Here is a 26,750-nt window from a genome sequence, read left to right on the forward strand (position 1 = left end):
CATATTAGGTAAAGTGGAGCTTGACATTATAATTAATCCGACAAAATTTACATCTACATGCAGGGATGTTTCGGTTTTTGTGGTCTGAACATTTTCAACCAGGGTTTAGTTTTCTCATACTTAAAATCATAAACACTGTTCTCCTCTCTCCTTTAAGGGTAAAAAAAAAAAAAGTGGGAAGAAGAAAATGTTTGCCCAAAATCAACAGTACGAAACTAGAAGTGTTGGCAAAAAAGTTTTAAGGCAAAAGGAACAGAATCTGACAAGAAATTGTAGTTGTTAAGGTAATGTCATAGTGATTGTGGCCTAGGCTTTAGGGGCGTAAATAGGCTATAATATAAGTATAATGTAATTAAGTGACGTAGTAGAGTTAAATTAAGCTATGGTTTTTTTTTTTTTTGGATTTACTTTCGCTATCAATGATTACATCCCCTAAAAGCATTGCAACCCCAACAGGAATCCTGCAATTAAACAAAAACCCATGTCAAAAAAGGCCACTCTCACCGAAAAGTGCAAAGCTCACTCGAGCACATTCTTGACTTTAGACTAAGCACACATTATTATAAGCACTCATTAAAAGTATGCTTATATATATATTTATTTATTTATTTCAAAGTCATCATTACCCTTTATTCCTGCATGAGTTCATTCATGTGTGACTTTTACCTCACTCCTGCCTTTGGTATCCCAAGGAGAAAGAGTGAGAGAAATTAGTGTGTCCTTAAAAAACCTGTCAGCATCTGAACCATGAACTGTTTTCAACATTTGAACTAAGAGAGACACAGAGAGATATTTGGGGCTGCTAGAAAATGTTGCACCAACAACAGTTGGGATTCTCCGAGGAGTAAAGAACATCTTGGTGGGGCTGAAATCTGGGATTTTGTCAGGTTTGTTTGTAAGAAAGATGGGTGTTGTTACTGTTGCTGAACTGAAACCCAGTCTGTCAGGAAAGAGATCTTTTCGTCAAAGTTCCAGTATCAGGCATGCCACTGAATGGTAACTTTCTTCTTCTTCTTCTTCTTCTTATTTCCTGCTTTTTGTATGCCAAAAGTATAGCTCTGTTTTGCACTGTGGTTTTTACACTAACATAACATATATAATCAGGGTTTGTTTCTATTTTTTTTATTGAGCTTTGGAGCTTTGGGTAGTTAACATGGAGTCAATAAATGCTGGTATTTGAGGTCCCTCTAGTAAATTAAAATTTAGACAGCACCACTTGCTTGATAAGCCTGGATTACAGAGCTGTCAGGGTCGAATGTGACAGATGAACCCCTTTGAGAAGTGATCTTCAGCTTTGAAGTCTTCTATAAAAATTAACAGCCCCACCAGGGTCGTCCGTATTATGCCGGATGAATGGGGGGATGTGTTCTTATCCTACAATAATTCCTCTTGATTTCCCCCTTCAACAGTCCCTCAAACTTGTATCACAAAGTCATACAACAGTTAACTCAGCCTGACAAGCCTTCTTGCTTCTCACATATTACTGCAGCAAATATCCAATAAAAATCAAAGGGTCCCATATGGATGGATGGATGCAACTCAGTAAAGTAGCTTAATAGTTTTCCATCTCCAAACCAAAATCAGTTCAGCAGTGTGTGTGCTTTTCAATGTTTTTATCCTTTTAATAGCAATGTGACCTTATTCTTGTCAGTATTCCCATCTGGGCCCTTCATGTTGAACCTTGGATAGGTTGAGATGTCCAATGAATATCAAACGAGCTTACAACTGACTAAACCAGTAAGAGGGGATTTATGGGTTCAAGCATGGAAATGAAAGTCTATGGCAAAAGCAACAATTTGACATCTAAATTATTGGCACTAACAAACATGTAGAAATGCTTTCATATCTCTCTTTTTTTCTTTGCTATACCTAGGTTTTAGTCTCTATGCAGCATCATTTAATCTTAGTTATCTTATCTTGCAGGCCTATTTTTGATGTTTCCAGTGATCTTACTATTGAGGTAGGAGCATCAAGCTTTGCACTTCACAAGGTACGGTGAAATCTGTTTTGGCATCTTTTAGCAGCAAATGTTTAATTATCATGGTGCCTACAAGTATAGTATTATGCTTCCTTTGAACCACAAAAACATGGGAATCCTTTTTGTGATTGTGTAAAGTCCAAAATTTAACAATGTTTTACTATGCATTCTCAAAATTGAAAGATCTCTACCTTGTTGTGGCCTAGAAACTGGTTACACCATTGTAATAGAAGCTTTACTCATGTAGTTGAAAATTTTCTTTTCAGTTCCCTCTGGTTTCTCGGAGTGGAAGAATCAAGAAGCTGTTGGTGGACACAAAGGATGCAAAGATTTCACACATAAATCTTTCTTCTATTCCGGGTGGATCAGAAGCATTTGAGCTAGCTGCGAAGTTCTGCTACGGAATAAATGTTGAGATTATGTTATCAAACGTTGCAATGTTAAGATGTGCATCAAATTTCCTGGAAATGACAGAAGAGTTTGCTGACAAGAACCTGGAAGCTCGTACAGAAGCTTATCTGAAGGACATGGTACTCCCGAACATATCAAGCTCGATATCAGTTCTTCACCATTGTGAAAGCCTCTTGCCTATATCTGAAGAGATCAACCTTGTTAACAGGCTCATCAATGCAATCGCGAACAACGCATGCAAAGAGCAGCTCACTTCAGGCTTATTGAAACTTGATCACAACTTTCCATCAAAAGCTATGTCGAATGTGGCACCAGAAACGCCATCTGATTGGTGGGGAAAGTCTCTGGCAGTTCTTAACCTCAGTTTCTTCCAGCGAGTTATATTAGCAGTGAAGTCCAAGGGTCTAAACCAGGATATGATCAGCAAAATTTTGATAAATTACACCCATGATTCTCTTCAAGGATTGGCTGTCAGGGACCCTCACTTGGTAAAGGGAAGCATGTTCGATTTGGAGCTGCAAAGAAAACAAAGGGTAGTCGTTGAAGCCATGGTTAACTTACTGCCAACTCAATCAAGAAAGAGCCCAGTTCCCATGGCATTTCTCTCCAGTTTACTGAAAACTGCAATAGCCTCATCCGCTTCCACTTCTTGCAAATCTGATTTGGAGAGGCGGATCGGTCTGCAACTAGACCAAGCAATTCTTGAAGACATCCTAATACCAGCTAATTCACACAGAAACAGTCATACAGCCATGTATGATACAGAGTCAATCCTAAGGATCTTCTCCATCTTTTTGAATTTGGATGAGGATGAGGAAGAGGATGAGGAAGATCCTTTGAGAGATGAAAATGATATGGCATATGATTTTGACAGCCCAAGGTCTCCCAAACAAAGTTCAATCCTCAAAGTATCCAAGTTACTAGACACTTACCTTGCTGAAGTTGCACTAGACACAAACTTGTCGCCACTGAAATTTATAGCACTCACAGAATTACTTCCAGACCATGCTCGCGTAGTTAGCGATGGATTATACAGAGCCGTCGATGTTTTCCTCAAGGTGAGGCTCTCACATGAAAGCATTAAGTAGTTCCATAGCCAAGTTATCTTTAGGCATTTCATAAATTTCATTTGCAGACTCTTAAAACCATTTTCTGCTCCCCTTTACAGGTTCATCCAAACATGAAGGACACCGAACGCTACAGACTATGCAAAACCATAGACTGTCAGAAACTATCTCAAGAAGCCTGTAGCCATGCAGCACAGAACGAAAGGTTGCCGGTGCAAATGGCTGTCCAAGTGTTATATTTCGAGCAAATCAGGCTTAGGAACGCAATGAGTGGAGGCCACAATCCATTTTTCTTCGGTGCAACCAATAGTCAGTTCCCTCAACGTTCGAGCAGTGGCGTGGGAAGTGGAGCTATCTCACCCAGAGATAACTATGCATCAGTGAGAAGAGAGAACCGGGAACTGAAACTAGAAGTTGCAAGGATGAGAATGAGGCTAACCGACCTAGAAAAAGATCATGTGTCAATGAAACAAGAGATGGTGGAATCCCATCCTACTAACAAGTTGCTCAAATCAATCACCAGGAAACTAAGAAAGCTAAACTCCTTGTTCAGGATCAACAATATGAAGGCTGCAGGGAGTAAAGCAAATTCAGAATCTCGGTTCTTGTCCCAGAGGAGATGGCGTTACTCAGTATCATGACCATTGTAAAAAGGTCTAAAACACTGAAACCGAAATTGTATGTAGTGTGGGATTTGAGTGTTGGATTCTGGGGTTGCTTTCTTCAGTTCATTGAAATCATTGCCTTAACATTTGAAAAAGAGTTTGGAGGCAAAGCCAGGCATACACAGTCTTAATTTGTGTATTTTAAGTCAGTGATAGTTATTTGACAAATGTGCGACTGTGATAACCTGTATATGAATGAAAGTAGGCAGACAAGCTATTAAGCCATCAAAATTTTCTTCACTTATATAAAACCTTCTTGGCAACATGTAAAGGTTGGAATAATTAGAGTTTATGTAAATCTACACATTTACTTTTCATACAAGCAGTTTTCTTTTAGATATTTGATAGCAAACTGAAAGTTACATATATTGAAACACCTAACGCTAAGAAACAATTCGCTTAGGTGCAGGGGTGTTTAAGGCAGTGGGCACTCGTTCAATCACCAAATGCAAAATAGTAAACATACAAAATACGGAGTTATTTAAGTAGTTCGATTTCTGATGTTTGCGGAAACTAGCTCTGTGAGAAATATTTAATCTCTTCAACAATAATATAAAATGAACCTACTTACCCTTGTACTTTGTAGAGCCCATACTCTTAACATTCAATTCACCTCTTGTGAATTCAACAACTAAAACCACAAGGTTTTACTATCAAAATAACACTCATACAATAATATTCTCAGAAGTAGATTAAGTGCCTAAATCTCTTAGTACAATCACTTATGCAAGTCTCCCGAATATATAGACTTAATTTTGAGACTTGCTTACATATTAAGATCTATATCAATCACACTAATAAAGCAATATGATAAATATAATGCATTGTAACAATAACATAAAATGTAAATATAGACTCTTGGCAACTCATCCAATTAAATCACGACGGAATCTAAAGTCTATGATCCAAAGGATTTTCATAAATATGATGAGTCACTAAACTAACTAAAATTACGACAAAGGCAAGCGCACCTATCGAATAGTAGTATAGCTACGATGAGTCAGGAATATCGAATCCAAGAGGACTAAAAGTACTAATAATTACTATCTTTTTATTATCTAGCCGATAAATTGAAGTAATGATTTTTAATCTAAAATTATTTAAACTAATTACTAAGAACGCGACAGAGAGTGAATTAAGAAAATAATCGAATAAACCAATTAGATAAACAATACCCAAGAAAGAATCCACCTAGACTTCACTTATTATTCTGGATCTGAATTAAACGATTTATTCACTTGTGCCTTGATCCGTAGAAATCCCTAAATTATGTTAATATCTCTTTCGAGAATAAGAACAACTAACTCTAGGTTGATTAATTGAAATCTCTTTCTAATTAAAACCCCTTATTGTCGCATTAACTCAATCTATGGATTCCCCTATTAGATTTGACTCTAATCGGGTAGATTTATGTGATCCTATTTTTAGTATTGCATGCAACTCCACTCAATTATGCTAGATCTATTCTTAAATAGGGACTTTTACTCCACTGAATAAACACATTTAACATGAATCAATATCCTAAAAATATCAAAACATGAAATAAGCATACATAATTGAGAACAAGAAATCAAGTATTTATCATGTAATTCAAAAATTAAATAATAAGATTCATCATAGGTTTCATCCTCTCTAGGTATCTAGGGAATTTAGTTGTAATCTGAGAGGGAAACATCTCAAAATCAGAATAACAACAAGACATAAGAAACCCAATAAAACTTCGAAGGAAATTTGAATGGAGATCTTCAATCTTGAAGAAGATCTGCTTCTGAGTTGATTCCGACGACGTTCTTCGAGTCATTTCTTCGTTGTACTTTGCGTGTTCCCTTTAGTTCTCTTTTAATATGTATTTATAAACTTTAGAATGCTCAAAAACCCTAAAAATTATCTTTTTCTATATAAAAGAGAAGCAGAGTTCGAAATCGACACCGGCTTGCACATGAGCGTGCGGCTAGCTCGTGTGGCTCACACGGTTGTGTGCCTAGCTCGTGTGGAAGTGCCTAGGCCGTGTAGTTCCTGAAAACAACTCTTTTTGTTTGATTTTGGCCCCTTTTTTGCTCCTTTCACTTCCCTATGCTCACCTAAGTATAGAAACATAAATTTAAAGGATTAGGAGAATCAAATTCACTAATTCACATAATAAATCATCCAAAAATATGCCAAACATGAGATTAAAATATATTACTTTTATGGTTTATCAGAATAATTTCGATTCAACGCAATCACTAATATAATATTCCCCAAGTACTATAATTTTCCATAATAAGCTAGATATCGATAATGCAATCAATATTAGCTTAGATAAACAATTTAATATATTACCAACACTTTAAATATAAAAATTGTTTTCATATAGATTTGATGAGAAAAAAGTGGACACTCTATTTAATACCAAATTACCAAATTCATATTTTTCAATATATACCATAGTAATAAATAATTACTTTGATTAGAAAACAAAATATCATACCTAATTCCAATCTCACTCGATTTTGCATGTATGATGTCAAATGTTATAAATAAAAATAAATAGCATTAGAAAAGAAACAGGTGTGTTATACGTTTTACTTCCAAAAATACTTTAGGGGAAAGTTAAAATTTTTAACTTTTGAAAAAGTGTTTTTGAATCAATTTTTGACTTAGAAGAATATTTTTTTTCTCTCAAAAAGCAACTTGTTTTAGGAATATTTTTGTCCAAAAGTGTTTTTTGTCCCAATTAGAATTAATACTAAATGCACCTAGAATTAATGACTCTTTTTTAATAATATCGATGTTAAGATTTGAACCTGAATTTTTCTAATGAAAATGTAAAATGTTTTTACTATTATATCCCATATTTATTGATAAATTGATTTTTATTGATTTAATATAAAAGATAAAATAAAGATAAAAGTAAAAAACTCTCATATATTAATGGTTATTTTATAAAAGAATATGATTTTAATCATTTTTCAAATCTAATTGATTCATAATATTAATTCATTTAAAAATTAAAATATATTATAGATAAATAAGTTATTGCTCGTTTGCACTGCACATCTTTTTAAAAAAATTAGCTACACAACCACTATAAAAAAAAGGGCTAATTCCACCTTAAACTATAATCCTTATCTTAAAAAGGTAAATTACACAAATCACTAAATTAGAGGTAAGTTTTCGTTTTTGAAAAAGTTACAATTTAATCACTATAGTTTTTGAAATTTTGCTTTTTGGTCACTTGACTATTAAGTGAAACTTTTTTAATTGATATAATAACAAATTTAAGTCATCAACTTTTATATATTTTTGTCAATTGAACTTGATTCTATATAAAACTTATTTAAAGAACTTAAAGTTATTTAAAAAATAAAAAATTCTATAGAAAAATTCTAAAAAGTTAAAATCTCAAAAACATTGTTATTGAAGAACAAGTATGAATGAGAAATAAAGAAAATTATCATTTAATAAAATCTGATAACAAGTTAAAAATAGAACAAAATCAATAAAAATTAGATCATTACCTCGTTGTTTCTCAAAACCAAATTAGTATATCTTCAAGCAAAGTTCCATGCCCTTAAAAAACATCTAGAACTTATATAAAAGAGACTTGTAAAATCGACTTTGATGCCATTTCTTTAACCAAGAAAATATAAAATATACCACATACTTTCTTAAATTCAATTCAAAATTTCAATTCGAGTTATTTTTCAAAACCTAAATTGTAAAAACAACTTATATTTTGAATTTTTTTTCTTATAATGAAATAGCTATATAAAGAAACAAAATAGGTAAAAAATAAAGAGCCAATAATTTTGCTTATTTTCTTTAATTTTTATATGTTTTTTTAAAAGAGCGAGTATTGGATATTATAGAGAGAAAATTTAGAGGTTTAAAATGCTTTTCTCTTACTTTATTTATTTTTGAAATTTTTATTGCTTCAATTTTAATTTTATTTTTTAGAATTTTCTAAATTTAAAAAAATATTTTTTTATCATTTTATATATAATCATGGTCAAATTGATAAAAAAAATATAAAAACTAAAGATTGGAATTGTTATTACACTAATTAAAAAAGTTCACTTAACAATTGGGTGACAAAAAAATAATTTAAAAAAAATTTAGTGACCAAATTGTAACTCTTTTTAATTAAGTGACCAAAATCAAAATCTACTCGTAATTTAGTGACTAATGGTGTAGTTTATCCTATTCTAAATTAGTCTTTAAACTTAGCTATGAGGTTATATAAATCATATCTTTACTTAATTGTCATATGATGCCCTAAATCTTTTATGACATAATTTAAATAAATGAAAAATTTAAAAACTAAAATATTGTGATATAATTTTTTTAAAAATAAAAACAAAATAAACAAATTTCTTTTCAAAGTTTTAGTTTATTGTTATTTTTTTTAAATATGGCAATATTTTATTTTCTTTTTATTAAATGTTCATTTTGACATTTTTTTCTTTTTCATTTTCATTTTAAATTATATTATATAAGTTTTGATATATTACTTAATGAGAAATTTAATGATTTTTGTAATGAAATGTACTTATTAATGTAACCACCATAGTTTGCAAATGAATGTTTTGAAATATAAGGACTAATTTGAAATCAGAAAAATAGTTTGGGGACTTCTGTCAAAATTAACTCAAAAGAAAACGCTGTATTTCAGTTACCTTACATCCAAACGTCGCGCTGAAATTGATGGTCGCTTCATTGTTGGGATGGAACCGGTGCGCATAAGATGCGCGTACCTCTTTCTCAATTGCGCAACCCATCCTGGGGCTCTTCCGGTATTTCAAAACCCAGCCTTTGCATTGCATTATCCTTACGCCCCTTTAGGGTTTCCGAGATTGAAAATTTTGAATCATCTTGATCTTTTCAAGCAATTGGAGCAAGAAATATACACTGTAGTCAAGGCTATTACAACCTGGGAATAATCGCTGAGCACAAGTTATCCGCCGACAAAATTCGCGAGGCAAAAGATACGGCTCGTGAACTGATTGAGAAATGTAACTATAGAACAAAAAAGACGGCGTTTTTGAAAGATTATAAATTGTAAATATATTACGCCACCGTATCGCTCTCAAACGGTCAACAAATGCACTTTTCCTTTACGTTAATGAAGATTACGTAGCTGAACAGTTGTTACAGGTTTAATCACTAGATAGAGCAAAACTTTTGGTGGGGGGCGCTCTCTGATGCTAAATCCTTGTCCTCCAAAATCACCAAATAAAATTGATCGCTCAAAATATATGACAAAATGGCTCATCTTTCTTTGCCCAAAATTCTCAGAAACAAAGGGGCTATAGTAAAATAAAAAATTTTAGACAAGATTGAGTATGATATGAAAAGATGGAATTTTTCTTTTTATCTCACACGATTCTCTCCTTGAAGTGGCTCCATTAATGTTGAGACACCTGAGCTAGGGTGGATGTTCAAAGACATTGAAAGTTGCTTTTATCTTCTATCAGATCAATCGATTCCCTTCCTATATTCCATATTTTTATGGTTCAATTCCTCATCTCAATTCATCAACTCCCATAGGTGTCAACCTGAGGAGGCAAACAAGGTCTTTGGTTTGTGATTGGAGAATAATCTTGACGAACAGCTTTGCGTTTAAAGATACGGCTTAATTTGGAAGCATTTTTTGTTTGAATTCTCTATTTCTTTTGAAGTATAAAAAAAGAGTTCCATTAACATCAGCCTCTAATTGTACAATGACTGACCTCTAATCTATTTACATCTTTTCATTTATTGTTATCGGGATTTAACTTGTAATTACTTTTTTTTTATCATCAGCGGTAAATAAGGAACTTCATTGAATTTAATTTATAGATCACTTGAATCCAATAATTGAACCTTTGACACCTTTAACTTCAGCTGCTGCCATGGAATTTTGGCATTTTATGAAGGAGATTTTTCTCCGATCTCACAACAGCAGCTTTTGGCACACTATAAGTGAGAACATACACCTCACTGGTACTGCATATTTTAATCTAGACAAATTTTATTGCAAGTATAAATGACCATTTTATCTCATCACTTATTTTAATTTTACAGCTGTAGTAATTAATCTCACCTGAATCAATTAACTCAAGACTAAGAAAATCTATACCACCTTCTATTCACTCCTGTGATTTAGGCGGGCCAGCTACTTGGAAATTACTTAGCAATGGCATTCTCTGAGTTACGTAAATGATGACCAAAAAACCAAGCAATGTTCTCTATAAAATTTATGGTTTTGTAGCATGGCGTTGGTATAGGCTTGCTGCTTGCATATATGGAGAAAAAATTATTACAGGCAAGGACCGCCCTGCTTTGAGGGGAAAAACAAAGTCTGACAAAACACTAGCAGTTCCAGCTAAAATGGGAAGGACCCTTCACAATGAGCTGCTAATGCTATGGCCTGATCTGATCTTTTAGCCCTTCAAGATTGATCCGGCAGCCCTTGAGCCTCCATTGTATTTGCTTTCTCAGCATTGTAATTTTACAATTCCTTTTTTGAGTTACTGGCCTTGAAAAAACCCAGGAAATCTTGCTCTTTCTCGACTTCCCCAGTAATTGTTGTTTACTGCTGAATTAATATATATACACATATATATTCTTTTTTGGATTACTTAATATGCTTAGTTAATCTTCAAATTCCAATTACTACACAATTAAAGAGCTCAACACTGTAATTCAAAGTCCAAGGTTGAAGCCATTAGCTGCAGCATACAATAGTAGATATATTTTTATAGCTTTATTTTAGCATAGACAAGGATGATATTACATGGCCAAGTTATAATACAAGTTCCTCCTAAATTTAGTACCAAGGAAAATTCTATGACTCTATAATCCTGGCCAGCCCCAAAAACGGTGTACAAGGGTTGCTCTGCAAAAAGTATCTAAACATTGACAGTATTTTCATTGTATATACTACAGAAACCAATAGGAAATACAGACAAAGCCATATCACTTATTTGAGTTTTGTTTATAGAAAGCTATGGCATGCCTGTGTCAAATCCATATGGCACCAGCTCTCATGAGCATTGGGACAAGCTGGTTCTTCACTTGGAGGGTCATGATTTGATTGGGACCCCCAATGAGTTGCTGCCCTATGAAAACAGCTGGTACACTGGGCTTACATCCCATCTGCTGCAGTGCCCTTTCAACTTGTTGCCCATCTTGGATTTCGTCCAACTCGTAAACTGTTGGATTTGCCCCAAACCCACTTATCAGTGTCTTGATGGTATGGCTCATGCAACATGTGGTCCGGCTAAAGATCACCACTGGTCTGTCAGCTACCATCCTTGTAACTGCTTCCATTATTATGCAACAGAGAAAAAAAAAAGTACCTTCAAATGTGTGAGTGTGCTGTGGAGCTTCTTGGGGACTTTGAATGTTTAATCTGCTTCAGTCTCATGAGGAACCTAAGCACCCTGAACACCTATTTATACTATCTTTGAACAGAGATATTAATATAGAAAAGGAATAAAATACAATAAATTTCTTTATCATTCCTATATTACCCCTGATGATTACTTGATAAAGACATCTATATCTAATTAAATTGAGTTAATAACAAGTTGCATATATAACAGTATGCTAATGCACAACATGTGACAATAAATACATTATAAATGACTTCACTATCCTTAACCCACATTGTTACCATGCATGATTGTAATCACAACCAATCTAATATGCCATACTAAAACAAATTGCTTTTCAAGATTTAGTTTGAGTCCTAAGGTAACTAAAGTTACAGAAAAGGAATTTAAATGTATTCCATCCAGGTAATTAATTTTTTGGTCCTCCTTTCTTTGTGCATTGTAGTTTCCCATCCTAGAACTATCTATACATTATATCTATCTTTTGTGGCATCTCTGCTGAAGTGGAAAAAGAAGTTGGGTTTATCCAGTTGGATGGAACTTTAATTTTTTTCCCCATAACAAGATTCCCACAAGTTTAACCGAAAGCCAAGCATAGAGATAGGAAATTGGAAAGATGCTAACTATAAAGCTACATATTGCCCTTAATAGCATTGAAGGATTAAAAGAAAACCAAACGTAATGTCCGTACAATAAGGAAGAAGAAGATCAGATGCCTTGAGGACCCACAGCATTATCTAACTCCCCCTCAACACAATCATTAATTAATTAATTGATTGATTGCATATAATTTATTATTTTCCTGGAAAAGGAATTAAAGAAAGAAAGAAAGCTGAGATATTCTATCAAATGGAACACCATTGTTAGTGCTACAAACTGTTGGATATGCCATATACTTATAACAGTATAAGCCATATGATTTGGATTGAAAAATGGAAAAAAAAAAGTGTGGATTTAGTTTTAGTAATTAAGCATCCGAAAGTCGGTTTTAGTACAACGTTTATATGAAAAAACACCCATCTGTGCCCCCCAAAAGCCTATATACTATTGCATGCAAACAACGATACTATTTGCAGTACCTGCGTATATAATCAATCAACAGCAAAGGGTTGGCTAATCGCCAGCTTAGGATTCTTAAAATATCTTTGCCACAATTATCTGCTATTGAACTCATGCCAAATTTAGTATTCCACTTAGCTTTCGGTGATTTAGCTGCCTGCGCTGTTTATCTTTCTTTCTTTTTTTTTTTTTCAGTTTTGATTATATTGAAAGTTCGAAACCTCGTGGGCATCGGGAGATAAAAATAAGCCTATAAAAAGTCTAAAGCAATGCCACCCAATCCTTATAGATAAATGCCACTTTGTGTGTTGCTCTTTCTGTTCCAAATTCCATGTTATCAAAAGATTTGAATGTAAAGAATCAATGAAGATAATACTTCTTTAAAAAAAAAAAAGATTACATGAAGTTAAAATATTGTGTTGACACTAACAAGTCTATTAATAAATTAGTGCTTGTTTTTGTTAAAACTCCTCTGACTTTCCATAGGAGAGATCTTCAAGGAACTAATGGGGGAACTAGTGGGGTATTGGATTTCATCTCATCATCATCTGTCTGATGTGTGGGATTATATTATATCTCTCTGCATAGTTTTTTTTTTTTTTAAGTATTAGTTTATTGAGTCAGAATATATTCCGGAAAATAGACAATGATATATATTTATAATTTTTTTAAAAAAGAATATCACCTCTCTATCTAAGGTAAGAACAACTGGGATCCCTGCTCTGAAATTATATATCCTGGAACTTTTAATCCCACCAATTTGAATCACAAGTATGATGCATATGCTTCTCTTCTTTGTCTGATGATAGCATAAAAAATTCTCACTTTCTTTTTGGCTTTTCTTTTCTTAGCGTAAAAAGGCATTGTACGTATGTATAATCTTTGAGTACCAGATATCACCACGTATATCAATAGGCAGACAAAAATGCTTTCCACCAAAAAGAAAAATAAGTAAATAGGGCTTGCGTAACCCTGGCTCGAGGAAAGGCGAAAGGGCAGGGTCACTTCACCAATTTAAGCATCTATCTTCACTACACATTATGTTTATATATATGCATATACACCTATATATAAAAACTCATATATCTGCATATATATTTATACACACATATAGGAGAGGACGTACTTGTACATACTAATTGAGATTCGAACTCGCAATTTCTTTGATATGCATGAAAGAGAGATAGATGGAGACAAGGATGACAAGAAGTGCATATATATGGCAAAGAAACGGGAACTCGTTGAGGAATGTCAACTTTGGGGGAATCATTTGCGAAAAAAAATAGGAGAACAATGCGAAGTCTCTAGACATTGCAACCATAACTCATTACTTCCCCAACTTTGTAAAATTCACTCCAAATTTGGGAGGATTTAGAATAAAAATAAGTTGAAATATGAGACATGTTTAAGTTTAAACATGCAAGGCATGAAATCCGCTTGGCTAGGCTCATTTTGTTTTTTAAATTTGTAATATATTATTAAAAATTCTATCATAAGTCATATGCATGTGAAAATTACGTGTTTAGAATACAAAGGTGCATAATATACAATAAAGAATAAATTATATTGTTTGAAACTAATTAATAACAAATGAAATATATATAATATTAAAATGAAAAAAATTAGATTAAATTGTAAGTAAAATAAAATTTAAACACATAAATACATCAAATTAAGAATACTAAATGAATACAATTATTTATCATGGTGTTATTATCAAACTTGAGTTGGTGTGAAGTTAACTTCTGACACCAACATTATTAATACTAATATACCTATCACACGCATATGCGTGTGAAAACTACATACTTAGAATACAACAGCATGTTTGAATATAACATATAATAAATAATAAAATATATAAATTGAAACTAATTAATAATAATGTATGAAAAACATTAAAATGAAGCTTTGATTGAATGGTAAATTTAAAGTTTTATTAATTCAATTGATATAGGTTCAAATCCCACCATATGCATCTTTATTAGTTTTTGTTAAAATAAAAATATTAAAGTAAAATAATATAACTTATTTTAATTAATAAATGATATTTTCATAATTTCCTAACCAAGCTAATGCCTAAGTAATTCGTGACACCAACTCAGTTAAGGGCTCAAATAATAGTATAGATATTATGTTATTTTTATAAATTATATAATTTAGTACACATAAAAATTAAATTTATTTAGAAATATATAATAATATAATGTAAACATTAAAACATATTAATTTCCTACATATACAAATTTAATAAATGAAAAATATGTATAAAAAAATAAATGAAAAATATATAAAACTATTTAATATTATATTAAAAATGATATAAATATTTAGAAAATTAAAAAAAAATGGTCGAACCAATGTTGTTTAAACTGAATTGGAATTGTGGACTAAGAACTGGTTGGGGTACTAGTTCAAAGAGAGGGGTTAGATCTGCTGACCTACGAATTGCTCTGAGCTGGGTTAAAAATTGATTAACCAATTTTTTAATATATATTTTTAATTTTAAAATAATCTATTTAATTAAACAGGATGAATTGAGAATTGGTGGTCTAATCAGGTTCGACTCTAAAAATCTTGGGTCGAAATTAAAATGAGTTTGGCTAGTCATTTATAAATATAGCAAGCTTGGACAACATTTTAGCCTTTTTTTTAGGTTAGATTTGAGGAAACATAAAATGTGTTAATATTACACTTAAGCTTGTGTCGACTTGATTTATGAAACCTTCTATTGTATTTTTAAAACAATTATTGTTAAGAATCATGAGCATTTTTCAACTTAATGCTTTAATTTGTGATCCTTTGAAATGTGCTCTATTCTAATGTCATAGAAAATGAGATATTGATCTTAAGTTGCATATTTTGCGTAACAATTTAAGGGTGAAAATTGAATTATAAATTATTTTTAAGGAATTAAAATGTAATACTATCGTTACATTAACATACAAGTTACAATTTTATAATTTTTGGAAATACCAAACTATAACTTCACCATTTTTATGGTGGAAGGGCAGGCGCGCCCGCTGATGCTTCTGTTTTTGGAGCTAAGCCTAAGATAGCAAATCAGAAAATTTTCTACAACATTTGTTTTTCCAAGTAGTTATAATAAGAAGATGCAAATTCAAAGACACATTACAAAACGAATGATGATATTGTCAGTGTTGTTGATGAATGAAACTAAGTTAATTCAATATGTAAATATAGATATAATCGATGTTGATCTTGAAGCAGAATCTTAGTGTCACCAAAATTCGGAGGGAAGGAGGATGACAGCAAGGGGCATATATATCTAAATTTGTACCCAATCCAGCACTTGTTTTACTTTCTTTCTTTTCTTCGACCACGTGACTCACTATTCCATATTCTTATCCTTTTTTCTGATGTGAAAACGATGGACTTCGCCTTTGGCCTGGCACTGCTCTGCACCTGTTCTTTTGTTTCACCCTTTTCTAACTCTATCGCTCCTTCTGTTATCTGCTTATCGCTCTACGCTCTGCTTTGCTTGCTTTCTACTGGGCTGCTTTTGGGCTAAAACTTGTAGATAGGTAAATTAAGAATACTAGCCCAAAAGCTGGCTCTGCTAGGCTCCATTTTGCTGTCTTCCATCCAATTTTAACATTTTTTTGTACTGTCCCACTGCATGCATGCTTGCTCAACTCGACCTGATTCCCTCTAGCCCATTTGAGAAGCTTTATTTTCCTTTTCCAGATGATAATATCATCGTAGAATTGCTTAAAGAATCTTTTCATATATGTATGTATGTATGTATGTATGTATGTATGTATGTATGTATGTATGTATGTATGTATATGTGCATGTCAGTGTCATGCGTGGATGATCAGAGCTTTGTATTTTTCCCAATGCTATAAAATGATAATTTTATGCTAAAACGCTATGATAAAACTGCAAATAAAGTCAGAGGGGCACCGAAATTGGTACTCTGAAACGTGTAAGCCAGCAAACTTGAAGAGGACAATAAGATAGAAAATAAACATCCCTTGAAAGAAAATAAAAAACCCAAGTTGGGTTGAGTGTTCTTACTTCAATCTTGTCTGGTGGCTGGGATTTGGACCTCGAGCCCATTTGGTTGAAGGCACAACAAATATATATATTTAGATTGAATGTATGTATGAGAATCAATGCACGTATTTTAGCATGTTGGTGATGTAAACGTATCGGATAGATGGAATGCAAGAATCGGAGCGTGAAGTGGGAGAGGAGGAGATGTCACATGCTGAGACTGAGAACATAAAGACAAGGCTAGGATTCTTGCCTGCTAAAGCTAAAGCCTAAAGAAATGACGTAGTGGGAGCAGATGCACCAACTCATACTGCTGCCTATTGTGTAAAGCCAAAGTGGAGATTCGTATGGTTATGGAGGGGCCAAAGTAGGTACCTTAGCTTAGCTAATTTTGTTCTCCTTAGCTTTTTTCATTCCAACTGTGGCTAAAGTATATTGGCCTTTGCCATTTTTGCAAGGACAATTCCATTTATCCTCCAATTTTATAGGCATGGATAAGCCTCAAAATATTCTCCCCTCCCAACTCACAACACAAGCCTAATCCATTTATGTTTTTTTCCCCTAAAAATAATGTATCATGGAAGCTGATAAAATGAATTACAAGAATGCAATGTCATAAATTTCTTGAAGTTTTAACTGATTCATTTGAGAATCTTTCAAAAGTAGAAAATATATTGAGAGAGTTAATCAAGAGATTTTGCTTTTTCACAAATTCAGCATCATCTTATTTCTAGATGTTGTATATTATTGGTGCTACAAGTTGTAGTACTCAATTGTAACTTAGTAATTAAGCTAATAGAAATTTATCTATTTTGTTGGCATCTTTTAACGGGTCCTATATGACATTTTTTTTTTGCATTTTAAAGAGATTTTATGGAGTAAATTTCATAATTAATTTGAGGAAGAAATCCAATCAATTAAAGACAACTCGAAGTGATCTAGTGTGATTGTCTTTCTTTAATTAAGATATACGATAAAAAACAAAACAAATTAATTCAAGGAGATCTTTACTTTATCTCATTTCATAATGAAAGGTTTAACTGGGGCAAAAGTTCAGTAATGGAAACTTGCCTTTTGTGTGTTATGTGTGCAAAAATTAGGGAACACAAACTGTTCATTACTAGGAACATTTGTGTATGAACTTATGTTGTAATCAAATTGTTGTAACAGTTTGAGCTAAGCCTTCACAGGGGAAATCTTTATGAAAAAGTTCAATCATTATAATTGTATGGGAGTGAGGTTGCAACGAGCATGAGTGAGGTTGAACTTAAATAATCTATTGTTATGGAGAAATTATAATGAATTACTCTGTAGGAGAGTGATAAACCATAATATATACATATTTTTACCCCATGCTTGGCATATTTATGGATGATTTTTTCTTGGTTTCATTGAATTTGATGCTCTTAATCCTTTAATTTCATGTTTTATACTCAGGAAAGCTTAGGATAGCAAAAAGAGCAAGAAACGAGCCAACAACGGACAAATTGGGCCTAAATCAGTATTTCACACGGCCTAGGCACTTCCACATGGGTGATCCACATGGGTAGACCACACGCCCGTGTGCCATGGCCATGTCGATATTAATCCAAGTCAGAATTGCGCACGGCCTGAGCACCTTCACACGGGCGTGGCACACGGCCGTGTCCCTGTAGAGCCCAAGTCTAGTTTTACTCGAAAAAGGCTAATTTTGGGCTATTTTGGGCATTCAAAAGTCTATATAAACACCCTAGAAGAGGATTAGGGGACACGCGGAGAGTTGAAGGTAGAAAATACTCAAGGAAAACCATCAGAATCACCTCAGAGGCAGGATCTACATCAAGACTGAAGAATTTCATCAAATTTCCTAGAAGTTCTTTGGGTTTCTTTATGTTTTGTTGTTTCCCAAACTTTGAGATGTTTTCCATTATTATTATGAACTAAACTCCCTAAATACCTAAGGGAGATAAAACCTAAGACGGATCTTATTATTATTTGAGTTATATGATAAATACTTGTTCTTATTCTTAATTGTGAATTGAACTATTGCTTTAATATTCCAAGATATTAATTCAGGTTTTTGATGTGCTTATTCAGTGGAGCAAAAGTCCCTGTTTAAGAGTAGATCATTCATAATTAAGCGGAGTTGCATGCAATCCTAGAGATAGGATAACATAAATCTGCCGAATTAGAGTCAAATCTAATAAGGGAATCCATAGATCAAGTTAATGCGATAATAGAGGTTTTAATTAGAAAGAGATTTCAATTAATCAACTTAGAGTCAGTTGTTTTTAGTCTCGAGAGAGATATTAACATAAATCAGGGATTTCTACGGGTTAAGTCAAGTGAATAAATCGTCTAATTCAAAGGTAATAAGTGAAGTCTAGGTGGATTCTTTCTTTGTTATTGTCTTCTCCATTGGTTTTCAAAAAAGTAATTTTCAACTTTAATATCTGTCGCAATCTTAGTTAATTAGATAATTAGTTTTAGATAAAACATTCTTTTAAATTTTAGGCTAGATAATAAGAAAATAGTAATTACTAGTACTTTTAGTCCTCGTGGATACGATATTTCCGGTCTCACCATAACTATACTATTGTTCGATAGGTGTGCTTGCCTTAAGTAGAATTTTTAGTTAGTTTTGCAACCATCAAGTTTTTGACGCCGTTGCCGGGGACTAAAATATTAGGAACGCTTAATTTTTATTACTTTAGCCATTTTTATTTTTATTGCAATTTAATTTAATTTTTAATTTTGCTTAAATTACTAAATTTTCTTTTATTTACTTATGGCAGGTTTTTATAGTTTATGACTGGAAGAAACCCGTCAGCACCTTTACTTTTCGATAGTGAGATCGAAAGCACAGCTCGCAGAAACCGAAGAGAAATAAGGTGAAGACTACAATACATAGAGGAAGGGCAAGAGGACGATATTCACACCACAACCGAGGAGATGGCTGAAAATCAGAATAATCCGCTACTTCCTGTGGTTGCTGCAAATCTAGTAGATCAGAATCCTACTCCTTGTACTATGTATGATTATGCTAAACCTACCTTAACAGGAACTGAATCGAGTATAGTTAAGCCTGCTGTTGCTGCAAATAATTTTGAACTGAAACCTAACACTATTCAAATGATACAACAGTTTGTTCAGTTTGATGGTTTGCAGGACGAGGATCCAAACACTCATTTAGCAAATTTTATAGAATTTTGCGAAACCTTTAAGATCAATGGTGTTTCTGACGATGCCATTCGCCTTCGGTTGTTTCCATTCTCATTGAGGAACAAAGCTAAGCAGTGGTTAAACTTGTTACCATGAGGGTCAATCACTACTTGGGAACAAATGACCGAAAAATTTTTGCTTAAATATTTCCCGCTAGCTAAAACGACTAAATTGAGGAATGATATCTCTTCTTTTGTGCAGATAGATTTAGAAACTTTTTATGATGCATGAGAGAGATACAAGGATCTATTGAGAAGATGCCCTCACCATGGGTTACCTCTTTGGCTACAAGTTCAAACTTTCGACAACAGTTTGAATCCCTCGATTAGATAGATGATTGATGCAGCTGTCGGTGGGACTATTAACGATAAGACACCTGAAGAGGCTTATGAGTTTATAGAAGAGATGTCACTGAATAATTATCAGTGGCAAGTCATGAGGACAAAGCCGACGAAAGCAGCCGACGTTTTTAATGTCGATTCAGTTACTATGCTTTCTAATTAAGTAGAACTTTTGAATAGGAAAATTGATGGTTTATTCAGTTCTTCACAGGTTCATCTAGTAATACAGTGTGATGCAAGTGGAGGTGGAACGAGCAATTTAGACTATCCATCCTACGACCCTAACATGGAAAATGAGAAAATGAACTTTATGGGTAATAATCCTCGACCTCAAAATAATCTTTATAGTAACACTTACAATGCAGGTTGGAGGAACCACACAAATTTCTTATGGGGAGGCCAAGGAAATCAAAGAACACCACCCCCTCCAGGCTTCTAACAACAACCTTACCAGCCAGAGAAAAAGCTGAACCTTGAGGAAATGATGACAAAATTTATCTCAGTAGCGGAGACTCATTTTCAGAATACTGAAACTGCACTTAAAAATCAACAAGCGTCGATCCAAGAGCTCGAAACTCAAATAGGACAGCTTGCTAAGTTGATTTCTGAACGACCACAAGGTAGCCTACCAAGTAACACTGAAACTAACCCAAGGGAGCAACTTCATGCCATTACTGTGCACAATGATGAATGGTTAGTTGAAGCTGAACCGAAACTGAGGCAAGTCAATGTGGAAGATAAAGGTAAGGTTGATGTAAGCAATGGTACACAGAAATCGATAAGCAATGAGTATAAACCTTGTGTGCCATACCCTAATGCGATAAAGAAAGACCACACAGACGAACAATTCTGTAAATTCCTTAAATTATTAAAAAAATACATATTAACTTACCGTTTATTGAAGCTCTTTCGCAGATGCCAAACGCAATGAAATTTTTAAAGGAGCTCTTGGCTAATAAACGAAAGTTAGATGATACGTCACACGTGGAATTAAACGCTCAGACATCTTATAAAATAGGCTACCCAACAAACTGAAAGATCCAGAGAGTTTTACTATTACTTGTTTAATTGGTAGTTTAAATATTAAGAATGCATTGGCTGATCTAGGGGAAAGTATTAATGTCATGCCCTATAAAATGTTTAAACAACTAGGTCTTGGGAAACCCAAACAAACTATGATAAGCATTCAATTGGCAGATAAAACAATTAGATTTCCTAGTGGTATTATTGAAGACGTGCTTGTCAAAATTGACAAATTTATATTCCCAGTTGACTTTGTTGTTCTAAATATAAATAAGGATAGTGATGTACCTTTAATTTTAGGAAGGCCCTTTTTAGCAACTGCTAGAACTATCATTGATGTTGGCACAGGTGAATTGATACTTCATGTAGGAAATGACATGATTAAACTTCAAGCTCCTGATTCTACTAAAATATCTAGTAATCGAGATGATTGTTTAAGTTCTGATAATTTGAGTAATATAAGTGACGCCATGATGAGCGTAGGGATGAAACAAAGCAATTTAAGGTCGGGGATAGAGTATTGCTAAATGAAAAGGATCCTCGAATTGCTACTTCAGAGTACAATACAAACGAAATGATTCCCTTCATTATATTGAATATCTTCCCACATGGCACAGTAGAGGTAAGTCACCCAACCCAAGGTACTTTCAAGGTAAATGGACATCGGCTTAAACTTTATAACGGTGAGGATTTCAAAGATAAAGGAGATGAGCTACGGCTCCGCGAAACTGAATAAACATACCTACCAGGTAAAGTCGAGCTTAGACTCTAAATAAGGGCTTCTAGGGAGGCAACTCGAGCACTAACCCCACTAAATAACTTAGTTGTTTTTCCTTTTGCTTTATAATCTGGCTGCAGGTATTTTTGGCACATACGGCCTAGCACACGGGCGTGCTTTAGGCCGTGGGCTCCCCAAGGGCAGGAGACACAGGCGTGGCCCTGGTCGTGCTAAAATAGGACAAATATATTTTCCAAGACAAGATGACACACGGGTTGCGATAAATAGCCACAGTCGTGGGACATGGCCTTGTGCACCACACGGTTAAGGGACATAGGCGTGTCCCAGACCGTGGTAAAATTATACCTTAATTTTCAGAAAAGATTAGTAGAGACACGGCCTAGGATAAATCACCACGGCCGTGTGAGGTGGCCGTGGGAGTCATACGGCCTGTCACACGGGCATGCTTGAGGCCGTGTGAGAACTTGCTCAAAAATTAAAACGATAAACGAAGTCAGAATAGAACACAGGCTTAGGCCATAGCCGTGCTTAAAGGCTGTGCGCAATCCTGATTAATTGACGCAGGCATGTTGGACTAAACACGGGCGTGGAAGAAACGAAAGGGAGCACCACATGGTCGTGCGATATGGCCGTGTGGGTCACACGGCCTAGACACATGAGCGTGTCTGCAGGCCGTATGTGATACTGACTTGAAACATCAACCCATAAGCATAAGCCATGAACACGGGCGTGGAGAATATAACACGAGCATGGGAGAAATGAATGAAAGCGTACATGACCGTGCGATGCAGCCGTGCGCACCACACGGCCTGGGAACACGGGTGTGTCGAAGGGTCCGTGTGCGAACCTGACTACGATTTCACGAAAAAGACGGGCGTGAGCCACGATTGTATGGCCCAAAACGGGGCTTACACGATCGTGGCCCCCATTTTTATTCCCCCCTAACCCTAATTTCTTCCTATCTCCCTTCACTATTCATCATCTTCTCCCACCAGCCACATTTTTTTTTCTCCTTTTTTTTTCATTTTTTTCCTTTCTTTCGTTTCTCTTCTTCTTTCCACTATTTCTCTATTTTCTTACCCAACCAGCCTTATTCCCGTTCTCCCCTTTTATTTCCCCTCTCATTTCCTTTCCTCGTCCCCCACTTTCTCTTCCTCAGTTCATGCACTCCCTCTCGTCAACCAATCCACCCCGCGTGCGCACCAAGCCCCGTCAAGCACCACCGTCGTTCATCAGTCGTTTGTCCTTCCTTTTACCCCTACTACCTTTATTTCTTTATTCTATTTCTTGATTTATTCTTGGATATTCTTTCCACTGCTAATGAATTGCATACTTATGATTCTTATTTTTGTTTACTGATTTTTAATTTTACTGATTATAAAGTTTTAATTAGTCTTTTGTGTCTTCATTAATTTCCATTCCTTCCTGCTCTACCCACATGATTAGCATTATCAATAGGTCCTTACCATATTTCATTTGCGTCTCAGGCTCTGCTTATTTGTTCATAATGCTCTCATGCCTATTATTAGTCTAAATCAGTTCCTAGTTATTTTTAAATATTTATCACTATTTCTGGTATTCTCTATTATAACTTGATTTGTCTTTTAGCTCGGCTTTGTTTAGTCTTAGTACTATTTTCTTTTTTTATTTGTTAATATCCCTTTGGCCATTTGATTCATATGCAGTATCACCACTTGGTTTTAACCTGCTTGAGTTTTTTCCATATTATTTTACGAACAAGTTATCATTTTGGACTACTCAGATTTTTCTTGCAGATGTGGGGATTGTTATTGATGACCTAATATTTTATTTTCAGATATCATGACAAACCCAAAAGGCAAGAAAGTTGCGGTTCTCGTCTCTAAAAAAGAAAAGGAGCGACATCCTCCTCTGGCCCCACCACTGAGATACGACATCCATTCTTCCGATTTCCACCAAGGCCTCAGGAGGAATTATTTCAGATTCTACGTGCTCGACCCCTTGGTGTAAGGCGTTGCATCGATTTGGCCACGCTAGAACAGGTTCACCTAACTGATTCAGTTCGGACACTCCTTGCTACCGCTCTGTGGGACCTTTTCTTTGATATCATCGAGCCGACATATTTGGAATTCACCTTGGAAATCGGCTCAAATTTTCAGTTACAGATAGTGATGGCGGAGTACGACGACCCATGAACAATTCAATTCTGCCTTGGCGGTCTAGTACGTTAGTTGAGAGTCCCCGAATTTGGAGTTGCCTTGGGACTCTATACCGACGAGTTTATAGAGGCCGACCATTTTCCCCATCTCCACTGCCACATATATCATTCACCTTCATCATGTTGGGTAGACCTCCAGCCTGCTACAGGCATTTATGATCCCAGCCATTCAAAGGTATCGGCTCTAGCTCTAGCTCTGCGCTATCTTCATGTCCTTTTGGCACACACATTAAAGGGGAGACGAGAGAGTACTGGCATCGTCAACACCCACGACACATACTTCCTGTGGAGCATGAGGTAATGGCATATTTTTTATCTTACTTACTTTGTCGCCTTTGCCTTTCGCCACTAGACAGAACGACACCAAAAGGGAGTCATCAGCATCAGCCCATATATGACTCGTCTAGTGCAATATTTTGGGCTCCTGAATACAGTGGCGCAGTCTTCATCGCTCACTCTCATTGGCCAGATGTCCCCACAGGGCATCCAAAGTATGCTCCATATGCGAATGATTGAGCGCCGTCGTGGGTTTGACCTTCCTCAGTACCGACTTGTACGAGCTACTGATGAGGATGACGCCGAGGATATTCCTGATGATATCCTTGCATTTCAGGAGGACCCACCTTTACAGCCACCACCGAGTCACCGACCAATTCATACGCTGCTTTATTGTCTGAAGTTTCTAACCATCTTCATCGCTTTGAGTAATATTGCACTCAATGATTCGACAACATTGAGGCGGCACTACAAAAAATTTGCCAACATTTTCACATATCGCCTCCAGCACCACCACCTCACAATCCAGATGTCGACGAGGACTTTTAAGTCCATTTAATTTTAACTTGTTTTTCTTTTTATTTTATTTTTATTTTTGCGTTTCTTATGCACTTTCATTATCATTTTCTTACAAGACTTTTATTAGTATAATTTGAATTTTCTTTTATCTAGTTATTTCATTATTACTAACCATAACAACCCTATACATATAAATCCCTTAAATATTATTGATGGCATCGCAGTTTCAAAAGGTTCAATCGATGGGTACTATTAAGGAATAAACAAACAATCCTCCACGACTACCATGTCCTGCTCGACCACGACCGTAGCCACCACGACACTGACCACCACTATAACCTCTTCGCTGGGCACTGTGATTGTGGAACCCAACCTCTACCACCACCTTCACCTCTATCTGCATGTCACATACACATCAGTTTCAATGCCTCTAAACCTATTTCCGCTCTTTCAAGGATTACATCCAAATTTAGGGCAGTTTCTCTTCTCTCCCTCTCTCTTCTGATATTATGTTTATATTGCTATTATCTATCTCTGAACATTGAGGACAATGTACATCTTAAGTGTGGGGAGGTTATTTATGTGATTATAAAAAAAAGGCCTGAATTCTTATCTTGTTCTCAAATAATTTCCTCATATTACTATTAAAATAAATCTTGATTGACTTATGATTTTTATTGATATGTTTTAAATTAAATCATAGGTAACTGTGCATTGATTGCTTAAACTTTATGATACTAGAGGATCAAGCATGATAAGTTGACTTTTGAAAATTCAAATTTCTAGGTTGTTTCCCTGAATCGAGATATGATATTGAAGTTTTGAATTTACAGGATTGACATCAAATACCCATAAATTTCATGAGATTTGAGCCTTTTAGAGTATATATCTTTCTTGCTCACTGATTGTTTTTATGAGTATGTCAACATTGATTTGCTATTTTAGAACTTGCATCAATTATACATATCGAGACCACACTTTTGATTTGATATACTAAAATGATAAAGTCACTTAGGTTTTAACCTATTTACCCCATAAAAAGCCTATCCACATAATTGACCCCTAGTGAACCCATTTGAGCCTTAACTATTATTTCTCGATTTTTTCCCTTAATATTAACCTACAACGTATCCTTTTTTGATTCATTAAGAATTTTTCCATTTTTATTGACTCCCTTTTTATCGAGATTTAATTTGATTAGTTACCTAATTATGTTCGTTCATTCCAGTTGCTGAATTATTTCTTATTATGTATTTTACATTATTGTTCTTATTCTTAAAAAAAATCGTATATTCATTCAAATTACATATTATTCTAAATAGCTTGGATAAGTTATCATATTGAGAGAAAAAACTCCCTTCATTAGTTTTGGTTAGTGTTGACTCTGGCACTCGTTTGTAATTCAGTGATTAGCTTTGTTTTTCTAAGTTTGGTAATAATCTCGATATTAACCCTATTTTTCAGCCTTTATCCACACCTTTAACCCAAGCCCCATTACAACCTTGTTAAAGACCTTTTGATTTCTGTATCATCTCATTATACTGGTGGAGATTTGATTTTCATGCAAGCCTATGGTAATAACTTTTCATGTTTGACTATTGGGTGCTTAATTATTGAACCTTAAACATTTTGAGTGATTTGAGTGAATCATTAGTGAGGATGTCAACCTTGTCAATTTGGAATTAAAGGTGATTACTTAGATAAAGAGGGATACCTATGATTTTATAATTGAAATGCTCAATTTGGATTGTTTGAAACTTTAATGTTCTTATAGTTAATCTCTTAACGTATGATTACTTGTGGATTATTTCGGATATTATTAATGAGAATTATAAGTTAAGAAGGATTTATTTTATTTGTGAGTTGAAGATTTTGCTTGAGGACAAGCAAATGCTT

General features: G+C 34.5%; 2 protein-coding genes, 1 long non-coding RNA gene and 1 other non-coding gene across 5 annotated transcripts; 1 reads left to right on the top strand and 3 right to left on the bottom strand.

Moving 5' to 3' along the window:
- The first annotated feature begins 465 nt into the window (after positions 1-465).
- Positions 466-4,438, top strand: LOC107922814 (BTB/POZ domain-containing protein At1g03010). 2 transcript variants are annotated; one of them, XM_016852985.2, is made up of 4 exons: positions 466-996; positions 1,924-1,990; positions 2,245-3,447; positions 3,558-4,438. In XM_016852985.2, exons 1-4 carry the CDS (start codon positions 905-907, stop codon positions 4,095-4,097), a joined length of 1,902 nt encoding a protein of 633 aa, XP_016708474.1. In that variant the 5' UTR covers positions 466-904; the 3' UTR covers positions 4,098-4,438. The 2 variants fall into 2 exon arrangements, with proteins under 2 accessions (XP_016708474.1, XP_016708475.1); XM_016852986.2 differs by lacking the exon at positions 466-996 and adding an exon at positions 1,050-1,828.
- Positions 4,439-5,680: 1,242 nt separating this feature from the next.
- Positions 5,681-9,676, bottom strand: LOC121209756 (uncharacterized). The gene is made up of 2 exons (XR_005904856.1): positions 8,780-9,676; positions 5,681-6,202 (listed from the first exon to the last, which is right to left on the bottom strand). It is a non-coding gene; the product is annotated as an uncharacterized lncRNA (long non-coding RNA).
- A 1,138-nt stretch (positions 9,677-10,814) lies between these two features.
- On the bottom strand, positions 10,815-11,503 carry LOC107923667 (monothiol glutaredoxin-S6). The gene has a single exon (XM_016853846.2). The coding sequence runs from the start codon at positions 11,412-11,414 to the stop codon at positions 11,106-11,108; it is 309 nt and encodes a 102-aa protein (XP_016709335.1). The 5' UTR covers positions 11,415-11,503; the 3' UTR covers positions 10,815-11,105.
- An 8,424-nt stretch (positions 11,504-19,927) lies between these two features.
- On the bottom strand, positions 19,928-20,034 carry LOC121210708 (small nucleolar RNA R71). Its single transcript, XR_005905821.1, has one exon. It is a non-coding gene; the product is annotated as a small nucleolar RNA R71 (small nucleolar RNA).
- Between the last annotated feature and the right edge of the window lie 6,716 nt (positions 20,035-26,750).

The sequence above is a fragment of the Gossypium hirsutum genome, chromosome A11, assembly GCF_007990345.1.
Source record: "Gossypium hirsutum isolate 1008001.06 chromosome A11, Gossypium_hirsutum_v2.1, whole genome shotgun sequence".
NCBI classification, from domain to species: domain Eukaryota; kingdom Viridiplantae; phylum Streptophyta; class Magnoliopsida; order Malvales; family Malvaceae; genus Gossypium; species Gossypium hirsutum.

Excerpts from the sequence above, each read along its gene's own strand:
- LOC107922814 (XM_016852985.2), top strand. The coding sequence starts at position 905 with ATGGGTGTTGTTACTGTTGCTGAACTGAAACCCAGTCTGTCAGGAAAG. Across the intron at positions 997-1,923 it reads ATCAGGCATGCCACTGAATG|GCCTATTTTTGATGTTTCCA; the intron begins GTAACTTTCTTC and ends CTTATCTTGCAG. Across the intron at positions 3,448-3,557 it reads CCGTCGATGTTTTCCTCAAG|GTTCATCCAAACATGAAGGA; the intron begins GTGAGGCTCTCA and ends TCCCCTTTACAG.
- LOC107923667 (XM_016853846.2), bottom strand. The coding sequence starts at position 11,414 with ATGGAAGCAGTTACAAGGATGGTAGCTGACAGACCAGTGGTGATCTTT.